Raw genomic sequence first — 24,976 nt, 5'->3', positions numbered from 1 at the left:
CACACACACACACACACACACACACATGCAGTGACAGGTTGGTATGAATGTTAACTAAGTGATGGTGTTGTTGTCCAGCGACCTGACGTATGTGCTGCTAAATGAATGATGGATGACAATAGGACTCGCTTTTGGCTCAACGGTAGTGTTTTGTTTCGTTTTGTTTTTTTTATCATGGGGATTTGTACCCATTGTTGGATTATGTCAAGGTTGAATATATACAGTAGATATATATATATATATATAAATTCTTATATCTTTAGAGCAACGGTGAAAGAATAACTGACGTTAAAATGTCGGAACCGTTTAAGCCCAAACGAAATACCTACTCGACATGTGCATTAGGTTGAATTTCCCGACGAGGGTAAATTATAAGGTTGTATTGCCCTTTCGACTTGAGTGGAACTGGATAACTCATTCAGACGTCAAAAGAAAAACACGATTGCGGTTATTGTCGAGACAAAGCCAAACTAGCCTTTTAAATATCTCCTCCACTCTGTCCTCAAGCGTCTCCTTTTCCTTACACCCGATTGCTGATGCTACTCTTTCCCTCTTTCCAGCCATACATGGCCCCTGGGGTTTTCTTTATGCGTGTGTGCGTGTCTGTGTGTGTGTGTGTTTTCACTGTGTGCTAATTGACCTTGCAGGGGGCTTCATTGATTGCCTCATCTTCTCTGATAGATTATAGGGCTGTTAATGTGGTGGGGAAATGGCAACGTGGTGGGGCACAGCTGTTGTCACACACACACACACACACACACACACACTGCTGGACACGAGCGCTCTTAGCACCCCTACATTCGAGGCCTCCACAATTATTATTTTCATAGTGGAGATAGTGGGACAGGCGCTGCGGAGCAGGAGGGATTGAGGGATTTGATCAAAAGCCAGCAGGTGCTTGTGTTTGCTTTGAGGGAAAAGTGCCACACAAACTAGAAGACTGGGTGTGACAAATTCGGTCTCTAGATTTTTCTGCCGTCTCAATAAATGCATGGCCCCTAAGTGGCATGCTGCCAGGACCCCTTCCATGTCTGAGATGAATCACTCCGGTTGTTTTAAAATGCTTCTCTAGTTGTGAATGAGAGCTTTTTAACCGCTGGGCATATCCGCAATTTGCCAGACTTTAGATCCCACATTCGTACCACAGCACATGACAAACACACAAAAGTATTTATACAGTGGCATCACTTATATTAAGCACTGCGTTCCCTTGGAAGATGGCGCGAGGTGCAATAAACTTAAGCGTCTGATTTAAATAACCGGCGGAATGCTTGTCACGAGAAACCGTCTCTAAACAGAGGAGAAACTTTCCGGCACAGCAACGAAGAGGTGAATTTAGGTCACAAACCCGTCCGTAAGAGGTATGGACACCGACTTTTCTAATGCAACGTAGTCCAATTGTAGCACTCGAGTGCCAAACATCAGCTGCAGGCGCTGCCGTTGAAGCCTTTTTAATCAATACGATTGTTGTGGAAGTGCATTGACACAACAGTGAGTTTTGTCTGCAAAACGATTTTTTGACCAATGTTGCAAATGAGGCGAGAAAAAAAAACCTTCCTGTGTTACAGTAACACGGCCTATTGTTGGCTCCTTAACGCATCAATTACTCAGATTCAGGAGGGCTTGTCACCAAACCACCTGAAGAAAGCCAAGCTGATGTTCTTCTACACTCGCTACCCTTCGTCCAACATGCTCAAAATGTACTTCTCTGACGTCAAGGTAAGACCCGTTCCTTCATTTGTGTTCTCCTTCCTCTTTGAACACGTCATCACTGTTCTCTTGCACATTTTTCCCGTGTGTTGTCACGTCCTCCTTGTCTCATTTCATACGGTTGGAAGGTTTAGATGGAAGAAAAAGATACAGCTTAAAGGGATAGTTCGTCTCTTTTGACATGAAGCTGTATGACATCCCATATTAGCAATATCATTTATGAACATTGACTTACCCCCTGCTGCGTCCTGTAAGCCGAGTTCCAGCTGAGTTTTGGCGTTGACGAAGGTAGTCCGGCAAGTTGGCTGGGGCTTAAGAAATAAAGCGTTTTGCTTCTCAAAACAATATGCTTTCAAAAGAGTGATACATTTGCATCACAAAATCGTCCGTCCAGAAAGTCAGACCTCACAATCGCTTGGCGCTATTTCTCTCTCCCTTCGTATCACTGCGGGCTGTGTAAACTGTGCAGACCAAAGTGCAGATCCAGCACTCCCCTGCTTCCGAGCAGGAAACACCATAACAGGTGCGGCTATCGCTAGGTGGCTAAACGTATTGATATAAAGGTAGAGAGAAACAGCGCCAAGCGATTGTGAGGTCTGACTTTTGCTGGATGGACAATTATGTGATGCAAATGTATTACTCTTTTGAACGCATATTGTTTTGAGAAGCAAGACACTTTATTTTTTAAGCCCCAGCAAACTAGCCGGACTACCTTCATCAACGCCAAAACGAGGCTGGAACTTGGCTCACAGGACGCAGAGGGGGTAAGTCAACGTTCATAAATGATATTGCTAATATGGGATGTCATACAGCTTCATGTCAAAAGAGGCGAACTATCCCTTTAAAGTTTGATGATGTCAAAGCACACAAAGAGACTTATTTAGCAACAAATGATTTACTGTGCAGGAATGAGCTAAAAACTACATATACGGTATATATATATTTAAAAAAAATAAAAAAGGCCAGGGTTGCATTTCAAATCAAATTTTCTCAATACAATATCAATACAATATCTGTGTATATACACCTGGATTGTGGTCACTCTGAGGACATACAAGAACCCAAAGTGATGGCATCTTTAGCATCAGTTCTCAGAAACCCCATCAGTGTGTTTTCAGTGGCAGATGGGGTTGAGGAACAAACAGGTCTGCATTTTTAGCGAGAAGCATTTGGTTACGGAAGCGCTTTTATTGGTCGTTGTTATTACCAACGTGTGTCGCGCTCATCTAAAACTTTTATGCATTTCACTGTCGGATATTATTCAGTTTTGTTACTTCATTACTCTGTGTGTGTGTGTGTGTGTGTGTGTGTGTGTGTGTGTGTGTGTGTGTGTGTGTGCGTGAGTGTGTGTGTGATGAGACCCTGCAGCGCAGATGGGTGCTCCAGTCTGTCACGTCTTTGTAGCATAATTAGAGTTTCTGGCCTTAATCGTCCTGGGGTTGGAAGGGGTGTGCGGGAGGTGGAAAACGCCCACTTTCCCTCTCACTCACTTACTGTAAGACCCCTCCCCCAACACACACACACACACACACCGTGACTTAAACCTTTGTGTTCCTTTCACTCACATCCCTCGCACATACACCGATGTTTGCCACTCTCAGCAACATGAGCCGAGAAGCTGAACTTTTTTCTCGAAAACACCGACACGAGATAATTAGAGATAGTTAATCATGATGAAATCCCTTCACTTGACGCCGAGCGCAAGCAGAAAGAAAGAATTCCAAACAAACAAACAAAAACCCGAATGAATGTCCAGAAAAGCAAGAAAAAGTTTCAAACAAACAAAAAAAAAAAGGCTGACAACATGTGTGCGTGCGATTGCGTGTTTGGATAAAATGACAGAGGGAATGCAGGGAGGAGGGGGCAAACAAATGAAAGGGATGACAACAGAACAACAGCTTTAAAACAAAGACTCGGATTGTTTTGTGTTTACAAGCTGCTACGGTTTTGCAAAGGAGCATACGGCTCCTCGACAGATTCAGGACGCTGTATTCAAATGAGCTGCCACAAAACACACACACACAGACACCAGCTGCCCTTTGGCTCATATCTGTGGTGACCATTTCCTCATGGCAGTGCCACATCCTCATCGGCTGCCATGGCAACAAGGGTCGCCGGGACACCAGGTTGCTAGGCAAACACAAGGTTGCAAAGCCTACCTGCTGCCAGAGAGCGAGTCTAATTTGTCATTAAGCAGGAGTCCATTAAGTGATAAAAAATTTTTTTTTAAAAAGAACCCTTTACTGTGGGAATAAAACAGCACACTGAAGAATTTTGTTGGCCAATCAAAAGTTTTACCAGCATGTTTTAGTTCTTAAAAGAAAATATTTCTCAAACTCTTTCTCACAGGAAGCCACCTCTAAGTTTCACCTGTTAAACAAGAGATACTGTTAACTCTAAAATTCACTCGATTAAACACGCCACGATTTTCATACAAATTACAAAACACGAGGCATTTTTAAACGTGCGTTTTGGTCCTTGGAATCAGGTCTGAGCATCAGATGCCCGTTCACAAATCGAGCCAACGATTCTCCCTTCGCACTATGTCTCGACAACAAGAAATTCCTTAGAGCGGTGCTTGAATGGAGCAATCGTGTTTTAATTGCAGGTCAGCAAGGCACTCCGCAGCCCGTTTGTGATTCCGTTTTCTCACGAATACGTACAGAACATGCACGAGAGCAACATGCAGACAAGCAGACAATTACCTGTTCCATGTGTCCTCATTTGTCTGAACTTTAAAGCTGGTCGAGGCAAACTCCTCCAGATAAGGTGGGAAAAAGCTTTAGGACTGCGTTGCGTGTGTGCCACAGACGAACTCGCGAAAAAGCTGAGACAGGCAACATATTTTAAACTTAAACTTTTGTCTTTGAGGACCTGCAAACCATGAATATAAAGGTCACCTTAAGAAGGCCACGATTGCTACAGCAATAGCAATGCGAATTGAACTATTTGCTAACTTGCGATCGACTTGCCAGCAAATGTGCATCCCCAAACTTATTCTACAAGATCTCATGTCAAGACATTGTGAACCTTTTAAAGTGGAGAAAAGGAAATACAAAAATGTGTAATACTGTAATGTGCTGACGTAATAAGTTGTTACTTGTCTTTTGTTTAACATTTGTGTTACCAAATCAAGCCTAGCTTCGCCGTGGAGCTAATGAGTTAGCTCCACGGCTAACTCAGCTCCAACTGAAACTGAGTTTCAGTTTATGCAGTTTGTCTTCTGGAGATTGATATTAGCTTTCAAAATGAGTCTCTAATATGCGCGTTTATCCCCAAACTGATATTCAATTAATCTCTCCAATCTCAATAAACAAGGATTTAGATTAGGACATGTTTGCGGCGTTTTGGCCGCCCACTTTGCCTCGCAGGCGGACAAGCGTCGCAGCCTCCGTAACTGCAGGCAGAACCGCAAACAGCGGCGATTTACTGGATTGAAAACGTGTTTGTATTGGAATTTATTTTCTAAGCTTTAATGGCTGTCACACTCGAAGAACGACAACCATTTTGAATATCTTCTTGGCTAGTCTCTGACATAAAACTTCATTAAGCTGCGACGTTGTTTGTAGTAACTTAATACGCCTCTTTAGAGAGGAGCTTCGAACAACAACAAAAATCGTGATGACCAGCTTTTTTTTTTTTTTTACTTTTCTTGATGGACACATAACACAAATCAGGTCCAAAACACAGTGGTTTACAATTTTAAAATGCAAAACTTGTGAAAAAAACTCAAACATGGGGAGGATCGTCAGATGTGGATGGGTACATGTTAACAGAAATATGGCAGAATGTGGATTGATTTAAAACCAACTGCAGTGTGTGTGTGTGCATTAATGGACAGGCAAGAACATGCCAGCCACTGGTGTAGTGTGGCTCACCGATTTGTTTTCAGCATTTTTCAGACAACAATAGCAAACAGAGGGTTACAATATATGAGGATTTGGCTGCGCAGATGATGATAGCGGGAGCCGCTCTTTAAGAACATCTCCAGCCTTATCCTTTAAGAAATTAAAGCCTCTTGTTAATTCGTGCTTTATGCAAATAATGGTTTATGGTGCGTTTCAGTTTTAATTGAGTCATAATCCCACATAATCCAGCATATTTACGAGTGGGAGGAACTCTGTTGATATTACTTTGCTTGATAGGGAAAAAAAAGCAAATCATGGATAATCCTATTTGCGATGAAGTGAAGCTGTTCTTTTCAAGGCTTTGCCAACATATATCTATATATATATATATATATATATATATATATATATATACATTGTTAGATACGTGTGTGTGTGTGTGTGTGTGTGTGTTTTAAGACTGGAGATAGAGAGCACCCTGTTGCTGTCTATCTTTATGTGTGTCCTTTTTCATTGTCCCACTGCATTCATTACCCTCATCATTACCATATTTCCAAATCCGGGTCAATGTTTTTTTTCTCCTTTTCTGTCTCTCACCCTCTCTTTTACTTACTGCCCCCCACCCCTCCTTCGCAGGGAACAATAAGTAGCATGTGTTGGAAGGATCAGGGAGATTCACTGTAAGGGAATTAGGGCTTGAATGGCTTCCCCTAATTGGACTTGAATAGACTTTGTCTATGGGAAACTGGTTCTTAAAGATGAGCCTCTTACATACAATGGCCTCATCGCTCCGTGTGGGAAGTGGGTTGAGCTGACAACCGTTTTAGGCACAGATGAGCAAGCACACACATACACATGTACACAAGGAATCTTAATTGTGTGGTGAAACCTCTTGCCTTCTGACCAGACAATCGTACGTGTCATACACGCATGAGACGCTGAGGTTGCTGATGTCTCGCCTTGAGAGAGTCAGTGAGAGTAATTAAGACCTCGTTAAGACTGGAGGAGGATTAATTAGACGCTTGCTGGCTCAGGGAGCTCCTTCATACCCACACACGCTCTCACTCACAAGTTTCCTGCCAGCTGTGGGGTTATTTCACTCTCGTTCACCAGCGCAGATGCTTCCACCGAGCTTGAAGTCGCGAGACATTTATCACTCGGGGACTCTTGCCTTGAGAGGCTGAAATAATATTCTCAGCGCAACTTTCTCAGCAAGAACCAATTAGTGTCCAACCCACTGCTCACCCCGTCTTGTCAATTAGTTATACAGCGTGTTACTCGGCCAGTTTGGGAACATCAGGATGTGAACATGTTACAGTTTGTCGACGGTGATTTAACTGAACCATCAAGAATTATTAAGTGTTAGTGTTTAAATCTGTCTCTGGACTGTGGATGGGGAATATCAATCGTGTGAAGAAGCTTTTATAGCTTTTATAATCGAAGCTCAATACTACGGACGCCCCTAGGGAACACCGGGGGGTGGGTGAAAAAAAAAAGGAGGGACTTTTGAGAGTTCTCGATCCCGAGAAACTTTGCGAGATCTTTTTCGCAAAGTTTCGCGAGATCATATCAGATCGTATTTAGGGCAATGTACATAACATACAACGGAAACAAACCGGCACAAACATGGAGTGGGAGAAATTTATTGAATTGTTATTTTGAAATGGGAATCTTTTGAGGCGTCTTTCGCCGATTTCAAAGCTGCTGAGCACCGTTTTTATCTCGATGTATCTCGGCCAATTTAAAAAATAAAATTCAATCAATTTCTCCCACTCCATGTTTGTGTCGGTTTGTTTTCGGTTCCCATGGGCCTAACTGACCCGGATGTACATTGTCCTAAATACTGCTTCGCAAACGATTTTTTTCTTTTTTTCCCCTCGTGTCCGCTGGGGGGCTCCGTACAATACAGATGATGGTAAAGTCAACATAAAAAAAGTAACTGGGCTTAGTCACCTTAGTACCTTTAGGCACCATAACTGTGTCAAGATAAACATAAAGCTCTAAAACATTAGAAGAAGCTAAGGTTTGTCCTCATAATAATCAAACAAAATCAAATTATATCAGTCTAGTAAAAACAACAATTTACTAAAGTTACAACCAGTTATTCCTCCAGGATCTATAGAAACCTTCAGCGTTCCAGTTCCTAGATTTTTTCCGTCAATCTAGCACTTTCACATTGTCCTCTCCGAAATTTGCTGAGCTATGAGGATTCTAGATGAAGTGAGCAGATTCTTAAAGGATGCAAGTGTTTGCCCTTCCATTGTGGCCTGGGGGTGTGTGTGTGTGTGGTGGTGGGGAAGGGGGAGGGTAGTTTTGCCAACACCAGCCCTTCAAGAGAAGGAGAGGTGGAGTCCGGCCACCCTGACACCTTCTGACACTCTCTCTTTCCCCCGTTTTCATTGTAAACATTAAATGGCATTCCTTAAACTCAGCATTTTGCCTCCTCACCACTTCCATTGTCTCTCAGCCTTTTGTCTCGTTTTTATGCTGATTGTGATGAGCTGGGTGAGACTTTTTATGCATGAGACAGCAGGTGATGGGTGCTTGCATGTGCGCTTATATTCTATCCTAACTGTCTACCTTTTTCTTCAAAGACCCAGATTAAGTTGAAAAACACATCTTACTTTCTCACGCAGTACTGCACAGATATCATGAGCCATCTCTCATTTCTTTTTAGAAACAGGAAATAGGTAGCAATTTGTTGAAAGACACTGCTGAAACTTCAACAATAAAAATAAAGGATGTAAATTGTATGAAGGAAAAACAAACAAAAGAGTTAATACAATTCTAACAAGCTTGAAAAGACAATAATTGGTATGGCCACCTTTATTCTTCAACAAAGCTTTAACCCTCATACACAAACTTTCTTGTCATTTCTTTAAGTGGTATTCAGGAATAGTTCTCCAGGCTTCCTGAAAGAACATTCCAACGCATTTCTCTGGATGTTGGCTGCCTTTTGTTCCGTTCTCTGTCAAGATGATCCCACACTGCTTCAATAACGTTGAGGTCCGGGCTCTGGGGAGGATTCATCCCTCCATCAGACCTGTTGTCGCTGATTTTCAGTCCAGTTCTTGTGTCATTTGGCATACCTCAGTTTTTTTCTTCCTGTTTCCCTTCCTTAAGAATGCCTTCTTGGCAGCCACCCTTCCACGGAGATTTCTGATGAGGCTTTGGCAAACAGTAGATGGATGAACCGAAGGGCCAGATGCATCTCCCTGGTCCTGTGTCAGGTCTTTGCTGAATATCTTCCTAGTTCTTAAAGACATTTGTTTTCAGAAACTTTTCATTCGCTGCAGATAGTTTTCCTTAGGCCTTCCACTTCTTCTTTGGGCCTCCATGTTTCCAGTTTCTTCATATTTTCTAAGGACACACTGCATGCCATGCTGAAATATGCTTTCGGACAAGTTTTTAGCTAATAGTTATTTGGGACAAACTGCCACTGACAAATATACAATTTTATGTTTTGCTAAGTTGCTTGCATAGACCACAACCTTGAATGAAGTGCCTTTTTATGCTTGAATGATTCATAGGTCAGTGTTAAGTGGCTTAAAAGAAGAAAAAAATACTATTCTGAAAATGATAAAGTACAAGGACTGAGCAGAGAATGAGTGGGAAAAAACAGTGAATGTCCAAAGAAAATCATTGAAAGACCTTCAGAAAGTCTGGAGAACTACTACTGAAGACCACTTTAAAAGATAACAAGAAAGTCTGATTACTTTGAAGCAAAATGAAAAGAAATGGGGGCTGGCTAAAGAATTTTGCACAGTACTATTACATTTATATATATATATTTATATTTATATTAGGGCTGTGACTCGATTAAAATTTTTAATCGAGTTAACTACAGGCTTTATGCTTTGAAATTATTTAATCGAAATTAATCGCATTTTAATCGCATATACTTTATCCTTTAGAAAATTAACATTTTTAACAATATTTCAACAAACACAGAACATATCCCTATTTGAAATCTGAATGTAGCATGAATGAAAACACAGTATATAGAATCTTGGATGTTAAGCTGCGTTGGGCCCCCGTTAACTTCCACGCTAGCTGCTACATGTTTAGCGTTGAGGTGATATTTGAGGCTTGATACGCTGCGGTGATACGCGAATTCCTTGTTGCATAATCTGCACACAACCACGCTCTTGTCGACGCTTCCATCCGTCTGTATTTAAAAAAATAAAATAAAATAAATAAATAATAATAATAATAATAATTATAGTGTGCGATTAAAATGCGTTGTTTTTTTTAACGCGCTAATATGTGTGTAGTTAATTAATCGAAATTAACGCGCTAAAGTCCCAGCCCTAATATATATATAAACTATACACCTCATAACTAATGGTGTTTAATCATGGCATCGTACTGAGGAAACCTTTTTTCAGTTTAGACACGTGGTGTCATCTGAGCAAAAAAAAGGGAGAAAGAGATAGGAGTGAGAGATTTGTAGAATCGGTAACCACAATAGGAGAATAGTCCAGTAAAAATTCCACTAAGGCCTAATCGTACACTGATCAAAATACTCACTGAGACACTACTATTAGTCTTTTTAGTGTGAAAGAAAAGCATTTTAACCAGCAGTTCTGCGTCCAATCACTTTGCAATGATTATTGGCTGCACCTCCCTTCAGTATTACTGGAAACCTCTTTAGAGAAACACGTACGTGAAGAACTGCAACATCCAACATCGAGGCTCCGAAACCGAGATCAACAACATGTGGAGATTGATCAGTTTCACCTGACTGCAAGAAATCGGCAGGTCCAGGTGCAAAAATAACGAACTACGGTGTGTTTTTCCAATTCCGGTCCATTGCAGTTGGAGGATATAGCGTAAACCAATCACTTCGTATTGTCATGGCATACAGAGTTTTCCCATGAAGGTTGTAGTAGTTACTGTTGTGTAGTAGTAGTAGTAAAGTAATGTATATGTTGTAATCTCAGAGCATTGCGGGTAATAAGGTGACAGCTGGCGATGTGGTGTAAAAATTTATTAAAGCAAAAGAAAGTGTACACCCACCTTCACAGAAAGTGCCTTGAAACTGGATATTGATTGAGATTGATGAATACCAATCTCTTCCTAAATTAGAGGGACGCGCCAGCTGCCCCTAATTTGCACAGGTAAATGCCCCGAAAAGGCCCACAAAACACATCCGGGATTCTGTTTAGATATCCTATGCTGCTCTCGATTGTGGAGCGAGGATGTGCATGCATCTGATTAATTGAGACCTCCTGGTGAGTCTGAAGGTTGGTCAGCTGTGTTATTAACCAGGGGCCCAGGGCACGTCCTCGATCTCCTAAAACAATCTAATTATAATTAAAAAAAAGCTGGCGTTGTAGAAAATGTAGATTATTAAAAGATATGTACCAATGAGCCATGTGCCACAAGCTGCTCCTTGTCCGAGGCGCATGCCCACGGAGCTGTTCCGTAAGACGAAGGAGGAGTCGTGCGCTCCTCCTGGGAAACGGGAGACCACAATCATTAGGTGGTTCTAGGAGCTGCAAATGAGTAGGACATTTTTTGGAGTGACATTGCTTGTGGGTGAGGAATTGGAATGGATCTGGCAAAGGTGCTTTAATGCGCACGGAAGAATAGAATTAGAATCCCCTCTTGACTGCGACTTGTTATTCATGCTGTATGTGGAAACTTTATGTATTGTGAGGCCAGCTGATTTATTGCATCCATGACACGTGGGAGAGCGCGGCTGACAGACGGCTGCGATACGCCCACCCTGTCTCCCAGCTCCTGCTGAAATGCCCATGGTCAAGAGAACCAGCACATGTGGTGGAACGGAGTAGGATCATTGTGTATGGCTCGATTGCAAATGTCCATGAGAACAGCTCTTGGTCACCTAAAGTGTCCAAATAGGTACTCATGACACTCTGCAGATAAATGTGCATGGTCATGAAAGATTTGCTCCCTCTGTGGGGCCCGATCTGCAACGTCCTGCAGCAACTGTGTAAAAATACCAATTTGTGAGCAGGCCTGGGATGAAGAGAGGCCACTTCTTTCATATAAAAAAGGGTGGAACCACTGATTGATGGCACGGTTTCCAAATAACTGACGAAAAGGTGTTTAAAAAAAAGTCTTGACAAAAGTATTCATGTAATTTCAAGACAACACAAAAACGCTTGTTTTTGTTCAAACATCATCAGCGCTCAAAGAGTATTCCGGAGTGTTTGTGTTTTTACCTAAGAACAGACAATGCATCATTGTTCTTACCTAAGAACAAATCCTGGCTGACAAAACATCTGTGAATGCCGCAATCTTCGGAAAAAAAAAAGCGCATGGGTATGTTCCTTACAGCATCATTCACGCACACTGACAACGGCGATGGAGAGTGCTTCGGTATGCGTGCGATATTTGCTATAAACTCGTGAGTCTAGAATGCATCAAGTGTTGTGATGTAAGTAAGTAAGTACAATTTATTTATGTAGCGCCTCTCTCAGACAGCAGTCGCAAAGTGCTTCACGGGAAGGGCATCGGTGAGTACAGTACGGACATTTAAAAATACATCACAGCAACATGCAGTCAATATCAGTCTTACGCGTCAGGATCCTCGCAGCAGAATTTTGTACAAGCTGCAAACGAGTCAAATCCTTCTTGCTTAGACGGGTGAGCGGGCTGTTACAATAGTCTCGACGTGGCGAAATAATTGCATGTATCAGCATCTCGAGATTATTTTTAGAGACGATAGTTCTTAGTTTGGAGATGTTGCGCAGCTGGAAAAAGCGGGTCTTTAGTACTGTAATGCACGAGGGCACAGTTCTCTGAGTAAAACGCAAATATAGACGCTGAGGCCTTTTGTCCGACGACCGCGTACATCTGTGGCTGAGGATTCCTAAGGCAAGGCAAGGCATCTTTATTTATATAGCGGATTTCATACCACAGGCAACTCAATGTGCTTTACATAAAGACAAGGCATTTAATAGAACAGCATAAAGCAGCATAAAAACAAGCAATTTAAATAGAAAAAAATAGAATAAAAATTAAAACACAGTTAAAAGCAATCAAAGAAGAGGGGAAAAAGAAAAATATAAACTCAACCATAAGCACACCGAAAGAGAAATGTTTTTAACCTGGATTTAAAAGTGCTCACAGTTGGGGCTGATTTCAGTTCTGCTGGTAGTTTGTTCCAGTTGTGTGCAGCATAACAGCTAAAAGCTGCTTCACCGTGTCTAGTTTGAACTCTGGGCTCCACTATCTGACCTGAGTCAGTAGATCTCAAAGCTCTACTGGGTTTATACTCTGCTAGCATGTCAGTCATGTATTCTGGACCTAAACCATTCCTAAGAAGACAAACATGTCAGTTCCAGAAATGTGAAATAGCTACATGTGTCTTTGCCGGTAACTGGACCGGTATGTCAGCGATGGACAGCAGCGAGACAAGCTATAAATCAAACCATACATAATTTAGCTGCGTGCAGCTCAAAGTTGTGCCATGCTGACAGTTGTACTTAAATTTTACTGCAGTAGGTCCAAAGCGGCCGTGCCAAAAAAAAAAGGGGCCCGAGGCATTGATGAAGCCGGCACGGATCAGTTGTAGCTGGGATACGAAAAAAAATGCACGTCCAAGAGGCTTCTTAAGACGGAAAAGCTCTCTTGGTGTCAGCTCATATAAGCGTCCTACCTATACGTTTGGCAGGATACTAAGATGTGAAATCATCACAATGAAAAATATTTGCACCTCTGTAAAACCGCTGTTTGTTTTCAGAGATGTGCCGCTTCCGTCTTTCTTTCTTGTGTGTGTGTGTCGAATGCTGAGTTATCGTGTTCCTTTCATGCAGACGCTTTTGTGGGTCAAAACATCCCCCCAGCTCACCCACACAAACACTTTCCCCTCCCGTCTCTCTCCTCTTTGTAAAACCAACCCCAGCAGACACACATACCCCCGCCCCCCTCTCAGTTATGCTCCATTATGTCACCCCCTCCGACCGCTCCTGAAAAAATATCTCTTTCCCTCTCTCCGATCTTCTCTCCCTGCTACCTTGCACCGATCATCCCTCTCCGTTTCCCTGTCTGTCTGTCTGTCTGTCTTCACCCACCTCTCTCCCTGTTCCTGTGAGACAATGTCTTGTAACAATACGGAGCTTAATCTCTGTGTCAAAGCTGTTTTTCCACCTCGCTGAACACACACACACACACACACACACAGACAGACACGAATGCGCTTTTACACAGCCAGCCAGAGTTTTTGGTCACCACAATGTTTTGTTTCTTCCAAGTGTGAACTGAAAAAAGCCAAAAGGCCACAGCGATGTCACACACGGTGTACTGGCAAATCAAGACAATAATACATTTAATTTTTAAAAAGGCGCCTTTCTCAACACTCAAGGACACTTTACAACACATTAAAAACACAATAAATAAAATAACGCAAGTTAAAAAGAGGCTAGAGGGAGAATGCAGCTTGAAACAGATGGGTTTTGAGTTTTGATTTGAAGAGGGGTAAAGAGTCAATGACATTCCTAAAAACCTGCAGTGATTGAATGCCTATAGAATATTTTCAGCACTCGCTGTAAGTTAAGCTAAGTCCAGTTTGAATAGTCAGAAATTAAGTTGTGTACACTCTCACCAAAAAGTCAGCATATACCACTCTCTGTACAGCTGTGAATGGTAAGGCGATAGCAAGTTGATTTGAGACCAATGCTTTCGTTTTTCAAGAGTGGAAAGTCCAAAAATTTGTACATTACTGTGCAAAAAGTCTCTTTTTAAAGTTTTTCATTGGACATTGACTATTTTTTTTTCTTTCCACTTAGTTTCAGTCCAGTCCTTGCACCTTACCAAGGTTTTTTATGTTGTTTTCTCTTTTGTTGTTGCTTTTTTCTTAATCCATTCCCATTTCCTGAGTCGAATCAATGGAAATGCCAAAGATGACAAAGGTTGACAGGCACAAAAATAGTGATTTCCAAAGAGCCAAACAGTTTGGCATATCTTGACTTGGCAGTTCAGTGTGCCAAAAGGAAGAAAGAGAGAAAAAAATTGACTAGTGGACAAAAAGAAAAAAATTCGAAGGCCTAAAAACCTTCTGCAGCAGACAAACAATATCTTAAAGTGGTACCATTTTTGTAAAAAAAAAAAATCCAGCAAATGCTGATACCTGAGTGATGCATCTGGCCCTTCGGTTGATCCACTGAAGCCTCATCAGAAACGGTCTCCATGCAAGGAGTTAAAAGCCTGTCTTAAAGGAAGGGAAACAGGAAGTAAAGGCCAAATGACACAAGAAACCTCTTTAAACCTCTTTTCGAATTTGTGTGATCCGGAAGAAGCCGGTATTTGAACCACCGGACTTCTGATTGGCAGAGAACTGCTCTTCCTCCTTAGCAACAGTCACCCTGAAATTGAATACAGTCTAAATTAATACAATTTAACTTTACTATGAAAGGCACAAGCCCCACTAAAGATCACTATGGATCTCCTGATCTTTCTTGTCCTTTATATTTATTTGTAACCAAACACTTATATATAGAATCATTTTTACGAGTGTTTGGCACAAGTCAGAGATGATGGTGTTTTGTTTTTTTTCCATAAGGAAACAAGAAGATGATTTGCCTGTAAAATCCAAGCTGCAAAGCAAAAAGCAAATTCCTGCGTAGATGTTATTCCATGATCTCGGTAAGCAGTTCAAAGCAAATCGGATGACATGCTGTCATGCAAATAAGTACCAAAGTAAACATCGGATTGTGACATGACATATAATACAGCAGCAACCATTCAGCAGTCTTACACGGACATTAAAATTAGTTCCAAAGAGATGTTCTTTAATAACCCCGAATGTTATTAGCCTCTGAACACCACGCTATCGGGTGTTTTCAGAAGATAAGAATCTCAGTTTCTCCAAGTGGGGAACTTTAGGCCTTCGTGCACCAACCATATCAAGTTGATGACGGCCAGAGGTGTTAAATTCTGCAGCAGAATGAAAATCAAATTATCGACTGAGGAACGTGCATTTATCTGCGGCCTTCTCCCACAGTTCAACAGGTGCATCACCTCCCAGCTGATCAAGTGGTTCAGCAACTTCAGAGAGTTCTACTACATACAGATGGAGAAGTTCGCCCGGCAGTCCATCAACGAGGGGGTGACCGCTGCCGAGGAGCTGACGGTGGGCCGAGACGCAGAGCTCTTCAGGGCCCTCAACATGCACTACAACAAGGCCAACGACTTTGAGGTACGTTCGGCTAAAGTGGGGCTTTCAAAAATGGGCGTGCGGGGCGTCGCTTTTGAATATCGCAGTAAAAATGAAAAAGTAAATCTAAGAGCGAGCATATTATTGTGGATTCGACAATTTTTTTTTAAAATTTAGTCTTAATTTATTCAACGAAGCCTTAAAGGGACAGTTTGCCTCTTTTGACATGATATTGACATATTAGCAATATCATTTATGAACATTGACTTACCCCCCTGCTGCGTCCTGTGAGCCGAGTTCCAGCCGAGTTTTGGCGTTGACGAAGGTAGTCCGGCTAGTTGGCTGGGGTCCCGAAAATAAAGCGTTTTGCTTCTCAAAACAATATGCATTCAAAAGAGTAATACATTCGCATCACAAAATCGTTAGCCAGAAAAAGTCAGAGCTCACAATCGCTTGGCGCTATTTCTCTCTCCCTTCGTATCACTACGGGCTGTGTAGACTGTGCAGACCGAAGTGCAGACCGAGCAGTCCCCTGCTTCCGAGTAGTAAACACCGTAACCGGTGCGGCTATTGTCAGGTGGCTGAACGCATTGATGCGCCAAGCGATTGTGAGGTCTGACTTTTTCTGGAGGGACGATTTTGTGATACAAATGTATTACTCTTTTGAACGCATATTGTTTTGAGAAGCAAAACGCTTTATTTTCGGGACCCTAGCAAACTAGCCGGACTACCTTCGTCAACGCCAAAACGAGGCTGGAACTCGGCTCACAGGACGCAGCAGGGGGTAAGTCAATGTTCATAAATGATATTGCTAATATGGGATATCATACAGCTTCATGTCAAAAGAGGCGAACTATCCCTTTAATTCAGAATGGTGTCTCAATCAGCTGGGTTCAAAACACAGCGATGCGAACGCCCTCTACGGAGTCAGCTGTTCGGGGCGCAACAGTCATCCCCGCGATTCTGCTGAGGTCTGTGTTTGTGTGTGTCTGTTCGATGAGGCAAAAAGAGGACGCGGCTTGAGGCGCGGGTGTCCTTGTCAAAGCGATTTGCAGAAGTCACATTCTCTCCTTCACTTTTCCCTGCCCGATATCGGTCCGAGGGGACCCGAGGGCCCTTAAACCACGCAACGTAACATCAGCAGCATTTAGATGTCCATTAGCGCGCACCTTCTCGCTGACACACACACACACTTGTCCTTTTTGCTCGGGGAGATGAATGCTGAAGCTTAAACGCATAAAGAGTAAGATCAGCGGACACAACACACCCACACAGTCGTACGCACACACACACACACACACACACACACACACACACACACGCACACACACTCTGATGATCTAGTATCCTAGTTGGAGGAATGAATAGCAAACACTTTGCATATTTTGCATATTAGGAGTCAGGTAGCTTTTCACAGGTGTGTAAGGAAAAGCATGTACAAAGAAAACACACACACACACATGCAAATAATTTATGTGTTTATTTTAGCAGGTTGTCAGGAGGGCTATTCTTGGGGTCTCAAACAGTGGTCAGAAATAGAAGGGCCATGAAGGGCTTTTACATACCGTAGCCTTTGATCTATGAATGCTTTCACACTTGTAACTATACTTTAGCTTTGTGAGATAATCGACTTATAGACACTTTAAACTCAAAACAGAGAATTAAAATGCATTGCACTTCTCTGGATTTGTCCGACCTAGGGACCAGGGGGTAAAACAAAGATATTTTATCCCAGACAATTGCCCCGGTGGGGAGGCGGTAGCTTTCAAAGGATTACATGGAACCTTCATGGTGGTAACCTCTGACTGGGTGTATACGTTTCCACCTTCCTGTCTTAGTTGTCTCACATTTAAAACTCCACAATCGCTCTAAAAATTGTTGCAGTTCGTAAAACTCAACGAAGACAGCTTTTTCTCGGCAGTTACGGTCTAACTGAACAACCATAATCTTCACAGCAGATGTCAAGTTTATACACTGAAGCGCACCTTCAGGTCTGATCACTTTGCGTATACTGCTGTGGCTAGCGCAGCACTTCCATCAGGAGAGATGTTCTTCTTGCGAGAAAAGAAAAAGCCCCGGAGGCTTCAAATTCCATTCACAGTTGGTCAAAAATGCACATTTTAATAGTCCTTGGAAACCCGGGACTTTGCATCTCGCGATTTCTAAACCACAATGTGAAGTAAATGTCTCACACGAGGAGGGGGGGCCCGACTTTCCAAAAGTTTAGGGGAAAAAACCCATAATGAATACAAATGAATGACTTACTGAAAGGTAGAAAAGCCACAACAAATACCCGCAGCCAAAGGGCAAATTTGCTGTGCCACAACATATAATTGTAATCAGTAGATCCTGATAAGGACATCTGAAAAAGGCTGTGTGTTCGATAAATTGAAGGTACGTATACCTTTCCCTCCCTTACTTTGTCCCCCTTCTCCTCTCTCCTTCCTTTCATCTGTCTGCCCTGAGGGAACATTAATGGCTCGGGACTCTCTCCCACCTCTCCTTCTCCTTCTCCTTCCTCTCTCCATCTCTCTCCTCCGCCGTCAAACTCAGAGGCGTGAAACTGGAACCGCGGCCGATTCAGCAAGTCTCCTGACGTATACACGCACGCGCGCACACACATACACACCGAAGTCTTCTCCTTTTGCCAAATTTAGCATCATCATTGCTCCACCTTGGTTTGTCCCCCGTCACACCTCTCCCCCTCCTCTCCTTCCTCCTCCTTTTGCTCTTTCCTCGTTTCCTATCCTCCTATCCCCCATTCCCGCTGAATGTATCCTCCGTTGATACACAGCATACATACTCTCCTGTCACCTCCTTCCTTCATTCGTCTTTGCTCTCACCTTTCTTTCTCGTAAACGTCTTCTTCACTTCTTCACATTTATTAGGATATTTAGGGCAGGGAACTTTGAGCTTTGTTGCAAAGCCCTCCAGGTAGAACTTTGACATTTGTTTTGGATCATCTTGCCATTGTAGAGGCCGTGTACACCCAAATGCCCTCAATTTAACACTAAGATTTTGGTCTCATGAGGTTTTGCTTTCCTGGTTATATCGGATCTGAAGCAGTCGGTTATGAAAGTGGTCAAGGTCTCTGAGAAGTTGGGAGGAGAAAGAGCAGGTGTCATTAGTAAATACACATGGCCAGCATTTTAATCAGTAATTGCTGTAAAAAAAAAAAAAAAGCGAATGCAATTCGTTGGGATTTTATGTGTGCGTGTTGTCTTCCAAAGTTGGCATAAACAGTCTCCGGTAATTATAGCAGCTTCATTAATTACCTCCTCCTCCCACCTCCCCAGCCGCATTCTTTCAACTCTTCTTTCTTGTTTACCTCCCTCTCTCCATCTCTCCTTCCTTACCGTCTCCTCTCTCTCATCCCCTCTATCATCTCTGAAACAATTCTGCGCTAATTGCAACTCGGCCCACTCAATAATGAGGGAGGCAAAAGAAAGGGAGGAGGCTGGAGAAAGGGGGAAAGAAAACGGGGGAATGGTCTTACCTTGAAAAAAAGAATTGAAATCGAAAAAATATGGCAAAAGAAGACGAGAGGGACACTTTCTTTGCCAGGACACTCAATAAAAGGTGTCAGCCTCCAAGCTTCTGCCAAGAGGGAGAGAAATGTTTCCTGTTTGCCTCGATTTTTTTCTTTTTCTTTTAATACGGTGAACAGAATGACATGTTGGCTAAGTTTGCCAGCAGCATTGGGAAAAGCTACACACACATTCCTCTGAACTCAGCCACCAAAAACACACATAAATGTATATGTGGGGAGGGGACACAAAACAATAGAGGCCCGGAGAGTGAAAAAGGACAAAGCTGTCATTTTGTGTGTTAATAAGTGTGTGTGTGTGTGTGTGTGTGTGTGTGTTGGGTGACAGGGGACAATGACACATTTTTATGAAGCCTTCTAGAGGACGTTCTCATCTTTCCAGTTCAAGGATCCTCACTGGCTCTGTCAGCACCAAATGACGGCACAGCTGCGCCTTACACATTCACACACAAACATATGTTGACACACACGTACGCGCAGATCTTCGTTTGTGTTCTTCTGAAAGCGCGGATATACCTTCTCTTGACGTTGGGTGTGGTTGCTCCCAAAAATCTGCTCTTTGACTTTGCACAAACACACACACACACGCACGCGCATACATACACCTGGAGGCCACGGAGTGGTCACACACTCACATTTCAGGGCTATCTGGTTTCATAAGCCGTGCACTTCATGAAAGGCCCAACTTCTCGTGTCTTTCTCCGCTGTTTTAGATTCTTTGTCATCCTGTCGCTCTCCTCATTCATCCATTCACTCATCTTTTCCACATCCTCTTTATGCGAGCCCACTGAAAAGGGGACCGAACCCGACACCCGGGAATTGATTCCGAAAGTGGGGTTTCTTTCCGATTCCCCTCTGCTTTTTTTTTTTTATATAGAAAAAAAGCAGATGAAAAAAAAAAAAAAAAAAGCATATCTGCTCTTTGTTAATGATTGGCTATATTGGTCGAAATATTTAAGATTGGCCCCGTTTCAGTCCAAGTCCCTGAGGTTTGTCTTTCTGTTTTCTTCATCGCTCCTCACCTTCTCTGGTTGTAACCTACCCGGAAGGCACGCACACACACACACACACACACACAAACATCCGCACATGTGCACACACACTCGGCATAGTGGATCAGCCTTTTGAGGGGGGGGGGGGTTGAACTTCACAGACTGCACCTGTCCTGCTTTCTCTTTTGTCTACATCCTCTTTTTCAAGCTCCAGTTTTTTCCGCTTCCTTCTGAATTCTGAGTGGGGACATTTACTAAATCTTATGACGGCGCTGTGCAAATGTCTTGACCGTCCCTCGTTTCTTCATACGTTGCCAGAAAAATGGAAAACATGTGCGGCTACTGTGCACTTTTCTGGCATTTTTCAAGCACACATTGCAGGTGCTGAGATATATCACGTTTTTTTTTTTTTTTTAATCAAAAGGCTCTATGAGAATAACCCTGGTGTTGCAAAACTATTATTTTATTCAAGTCCAAATGTGCTATGTTTGGCACTTATTTGTAAATACAGCTGAAGAAATGGTTCTTTGTGAAAGGCAGCTCGTAACAAAATGCCTAAAGATGTCCTTCAAAATGGATTCTTTGTTGTGTTGTCTCATATGTGTAGAGACGGCTCTGCTTCATACCTTGAGTTTTAATGCCTTTTCATGGCTTCAATGATTAATAAGTATGTGTTAAGGTGCCTAACAAACAAACACGTCCCCCTGAAAAGTATCAGGTACAAGGGCTGTACTGAAAATAAGGGGCCAACGTCCAAGGGAAAACTTTTAAAGACCTTCCGAGAGATGCGGGGAGCTATTGCTCAAGACGAGAGAGCTCGTATGTTTTTCATGTGGGAGTAGCATTACTACACCAAGTCTTGCCAAGTATTCAATGTTTCCTCCTAAAAAAAAAAAGGATCAAGAGAAACCTTTAAAACTATTTCAACAACAACGAGTGGCACCGAAAGATTTGTCCTTGAAACGAAAGCACAAATAGTTTCAAGTGTCTTTAAGGAAAGACGTGACTCGCCTTCTGCAATCGAATACAAACCTTCACCTGTTGGATCGTATATAAGGAGCAGTTCGTTGGAACCTGTACGGAATGTTTCTGTGTTCCAGATTTTCTTTTCCGGACTCCGTATGCGTTGGCGAGGGTGGGTGGGTGGGAAGGGCAGTACAAAGCTTAAGACTTTGACACCTGACACTGGCATCCTGCAATATATCGCGAGCCGTCCTCTGCTGACACACACACACGGATAAAGATCAAGAAGATCTTGCCCTCTATCGTTTCTTCGTGTTTAAATGAGAATCAGCCTTTTCTCCATTCCTAATCCTGACTCCTGACTAAAAAGTCAACACCTTTTTGTGCAGATACATTCGGTAGTTTCCTCATAAAGTTAAACGACAACATTTCTGGCCCAGTTTTTTACACACATACACACACCCACACACACACACACACACTACTTATAATCTAGGTGAAAGCTGCTGATGCTGCTGTGACTTAAAGAATGAACACCAAGTAACAAAGTCTTCCTTTTTCTCTTGTTTCTGATTGACTGAGAGCGGTATGCTACAGACAATGCCACCTGCCAGTTTCTGTCACTATAATTATAGCTATCTGCTTGCAGTGTGTGTGTGTCTGGGTGTGCATGTGTGTGTCTTAGTATTCCAGTTGAGAAGACGAAGGCATCATCTTTGTCACCGAGCCTGATTGGAGTCACGAGGGGGGGCGGCGTATGAATGTGTGTGTTCATGTGTGCCTGTGTATGGCTTTTGCTGTAAGTGTGAGTGTGTTGTGCATGCAGCGATTCCCTTCCCCTGCCCCAGCTGTCTCCTTAGCTTTAACAATAGGCCGGGTAACAAAGACGTGGCCTTCAGCCTCTATCATGTGATACTAGTGGTCTGCAGCCTCTCAGTCAGATGACCCGGGCCATTGTCCTCTATGAGTGGCACACATAAGCGCATACTGAAGGAAGCACAGACTCACTCGCACAAATCTAAGGAAGCACAGCACGTGTGTGTGTGTGTGTGTGTGTGTGTGTGTGTGAGAGCAGGGACACGCAAAGTGCAGCAGGCAGGGACACGAAGACACGCGGAATTAAGGCACCCACACCGATGAGATAGCGAGAACAGACACAGACACGCACAGACAGACGCAATCTCAGGACGCAGACCCTTCCTCTTAGTCACATGCAGTGTGAACAAAGAGAAACTTTATTGTCATTGTCCTGGTGACAGTGAGATCAGTGACTGATTGACAAAAGACCAGCTGAGAAAGGAAACATATTGCCGATGTCCTGGAGGAGCCTCCAGTCTCCACCTCTACTTGTTCGTTTTTCATTTGAAACTCGTATTTTTTTGGTGCGGTTGGCATGAGAAGCATTCATCGCCCTCAGACAGCTGATTATTTATCCCGCTGTATTTGCGCTGCCAAAGACAACTGTCAAAGTCGGGAGATCTTTCCAGTGCTGCATTGCCCGCTTCACTTTGGAATGGCTGTTATCTGCCCGCCGCATATATGGGTGACTGTGTCAAAGAGCAGCCCACCAGAAGGTTATTGTCTCTCTTACTTATGTGCTGTATGTGTGGCGTATGGCAGCAAAAAAAAAAAAAAAACAATGGACCCAGGCTGGCTAGAGAGGGGACATACAGTAAAGCGGCTTGAGGTTGAAATGATTTGCAGTTGCACAGTTTAAAAGGTTTGTTATCCTACGATTAAACAAGCTGAGGACAGGCAACGGTAGTAGACATAGCACGAGCAGGTGCTGACAGGGTAAGCGGGTATGCCTATATATGCAGTAGCAACCTGATCTCAATTGCTGCATTGGTTAATAGAACAAAATGTTGCAGTTTCATTCATTTCATCCCTACAAGAACCAAGTATAGAACTCTACAAAAGAACCAAGTATAGAACTCTACAAAAGAACCAAGTATAGAACTCTACAAGAACCAAGTATAGAACTCTACAAGAACCAAGTATAGAACTCCAGTAGCCCTACATCTAAGCACTCAAAAAAGAACGATTACACTGTTTTCCCTCCAGAAACTCAGTTTTCTGCTCACAAAGTCACGATGTAAACGTTCCACCATTCAACATTATCTCGCCACGCCATAATGTACACGTTCTACACCATCGCCGTGGCAACAGTTGTTCATAAGAAGGTAGGAGGGGACGGTGGGAACCACAGACTTTAAATGCAAGAACACCAAGAGTTTGATACCAAATAGTTTTTTTTTTTACCACCACCGGTTAGGGTTAGGAGTTAAAAATACATAGGTTGTATACGTACGCAGCACACATTTGGCTACACACCAGTCTCGGTTCCTCTCATGTGACATTTACGCTGCCTCACACGAAACCATCTAACATTTGACAGGCATTTTTTTTTGTGTGACACAAGTACAGTTTGAAGACGAGGACAATGGTTCTATCTATTTCTCAGTCTCTTGTGAGACTATGCTGGCAGGGGAGACTATGCTGGTTTCTGCTTTTTCAGAAACTAGGTTTAGCACCGAGAGAGCGGCAATGTGAAAAAAAGTCAAGATTGCAAGTACAGATGGGTGACATATAGTATATACATACATCAAAATATAAACAAACGCACGTCCTGAAGTATTTGGCCACTTCGGATCTATAAATTCTTTTCCATTTTTCTTGATGGAATCAATATAGGATCAACATGGCTAACAGTGGACTGCAGGTAAAATCATTTGGCACAATTAGGGGAATTTGGAGGATTTTAGAGTGAGCGGGGTAGTGTTTTGCACTTCTGCTGAGAAGTCCCTATAAAACGCAAAGTCAAGATGAAGACATTGGACCGTCTACTGTGGTGTGTGTGTGTGTGTGCAATTTCCTGCCAGGTTTGTTTGACAAAAGCAATGTCTGATAGCAGAGAGAGAGAGAGTGATAGAGAAGAGAAGGAAAAAGGAAGCAGATGTTTGTGTGTTGGCACAAAAATGATCCATCCACTTAGATGTGCTGTACACACACACATACGGCACATCCAGCATTGTCTCCGTAACAGAAAAATACTCTGCTGACCAACAGCGGAGCAAAAGCCAAGGCCACAGAGCAAATGAATGGGGGAGAGAATTAAAAAAAAAAAAAAAAGGAGTTTCAAGTGTCTGAAACTGAAAAGAGCAGCGAAGACCAGATAGGGGGTTCGGAATGGGGGCCGGGCAACATAAAAGCAACCATTATGTAACCATTAATGTATCACACATGACCTCCGAGGCAAAGCTGTATTACCAATATCAACATCAGCAAAACAACTCACATAAAACAGGGGGAACAGTCTCTTTCTGTCGGTACACCTTGAGACTTAATCATACGGTGTTTGCATGGTGATTTCTTTAGAGCGCAGTGTGTGGGCTTCCTCTTTTCTGCAAGACAGTTGGAGGAGGCGGAGAGAAGAAAAAAAAAAGCTCCAGGTATGCAGGCAGAAACACATGTGGAAAGAAGTGCACACACACACACACACACACACACACACACACACAGCCCAGATGTATATCAGCCTAATGGTGACAGCACAAAGAGGAAAAACCAGTAATCCTTTTGGATCAAGGAAGATGGAGAAAGAGAAGTGAAAGGGAGCCTGACGGAGGAGTGAGGTTTTTTTTGGGGGGGGGGCGTGGTTGGAAAGCAAGGAGCATTGTGGAACTTGTACAAATATCAGAATCCCTTTACAGGAAGTTTCAAAAGGCAGAACTCAGGTAATACAGCCTCTACAGCTCAGGTGCATTTGAGTAAAAAAAATAAATAAATA

General features: G+C 42.8%; 1 protein-coding gene across 2 annotated transcripts in view; it reads left to right on the top strand.

Annotated features, from left to right (window-relative positions):
- The window catches only part of LOC142391639 (prospero homeobox protein 1-like), a 45,534-nt gene that overhangs the window by 9,939 nt on the left and 10,619 nt on the right, over positions 1-24,976 (top strand). For both annotated transcript variants that reach the window (XM_075477561.1, XM_075477562.1), the window contains exons 5-6: positions 1,612-1,719; positions 15,532-15,726. In XM_075477561.1, the coding sequence (XP_075333676.1) occupies positions 1,612-1,719; positions 15,532-15,726 (303 nt within the window). The remainder of the gene's footprint in view (positions 1-1,611; positions 1,720-15,531; positions 15,727-24,976) is intronic.

Source organism: Odontesthes bonariensis, chromosome 11 (genome assembly GCF_027942865.1).
Source record: "Odontesthes bonariensis isolate fOdoBon6 chromosome 11, fOdoBon6.hap1, whole genome shotgun sequence".
Taxonomy (NCBI): Eukaryota; Metazoa; Chordata; class Actinopteri; order Atheriniformes; family Atherinopsidae; genus Odontesthes; species Odontesthes bonariensis.
This window is presented reverse-complemented; position numbering and strand designations above follow the sequence as displayed.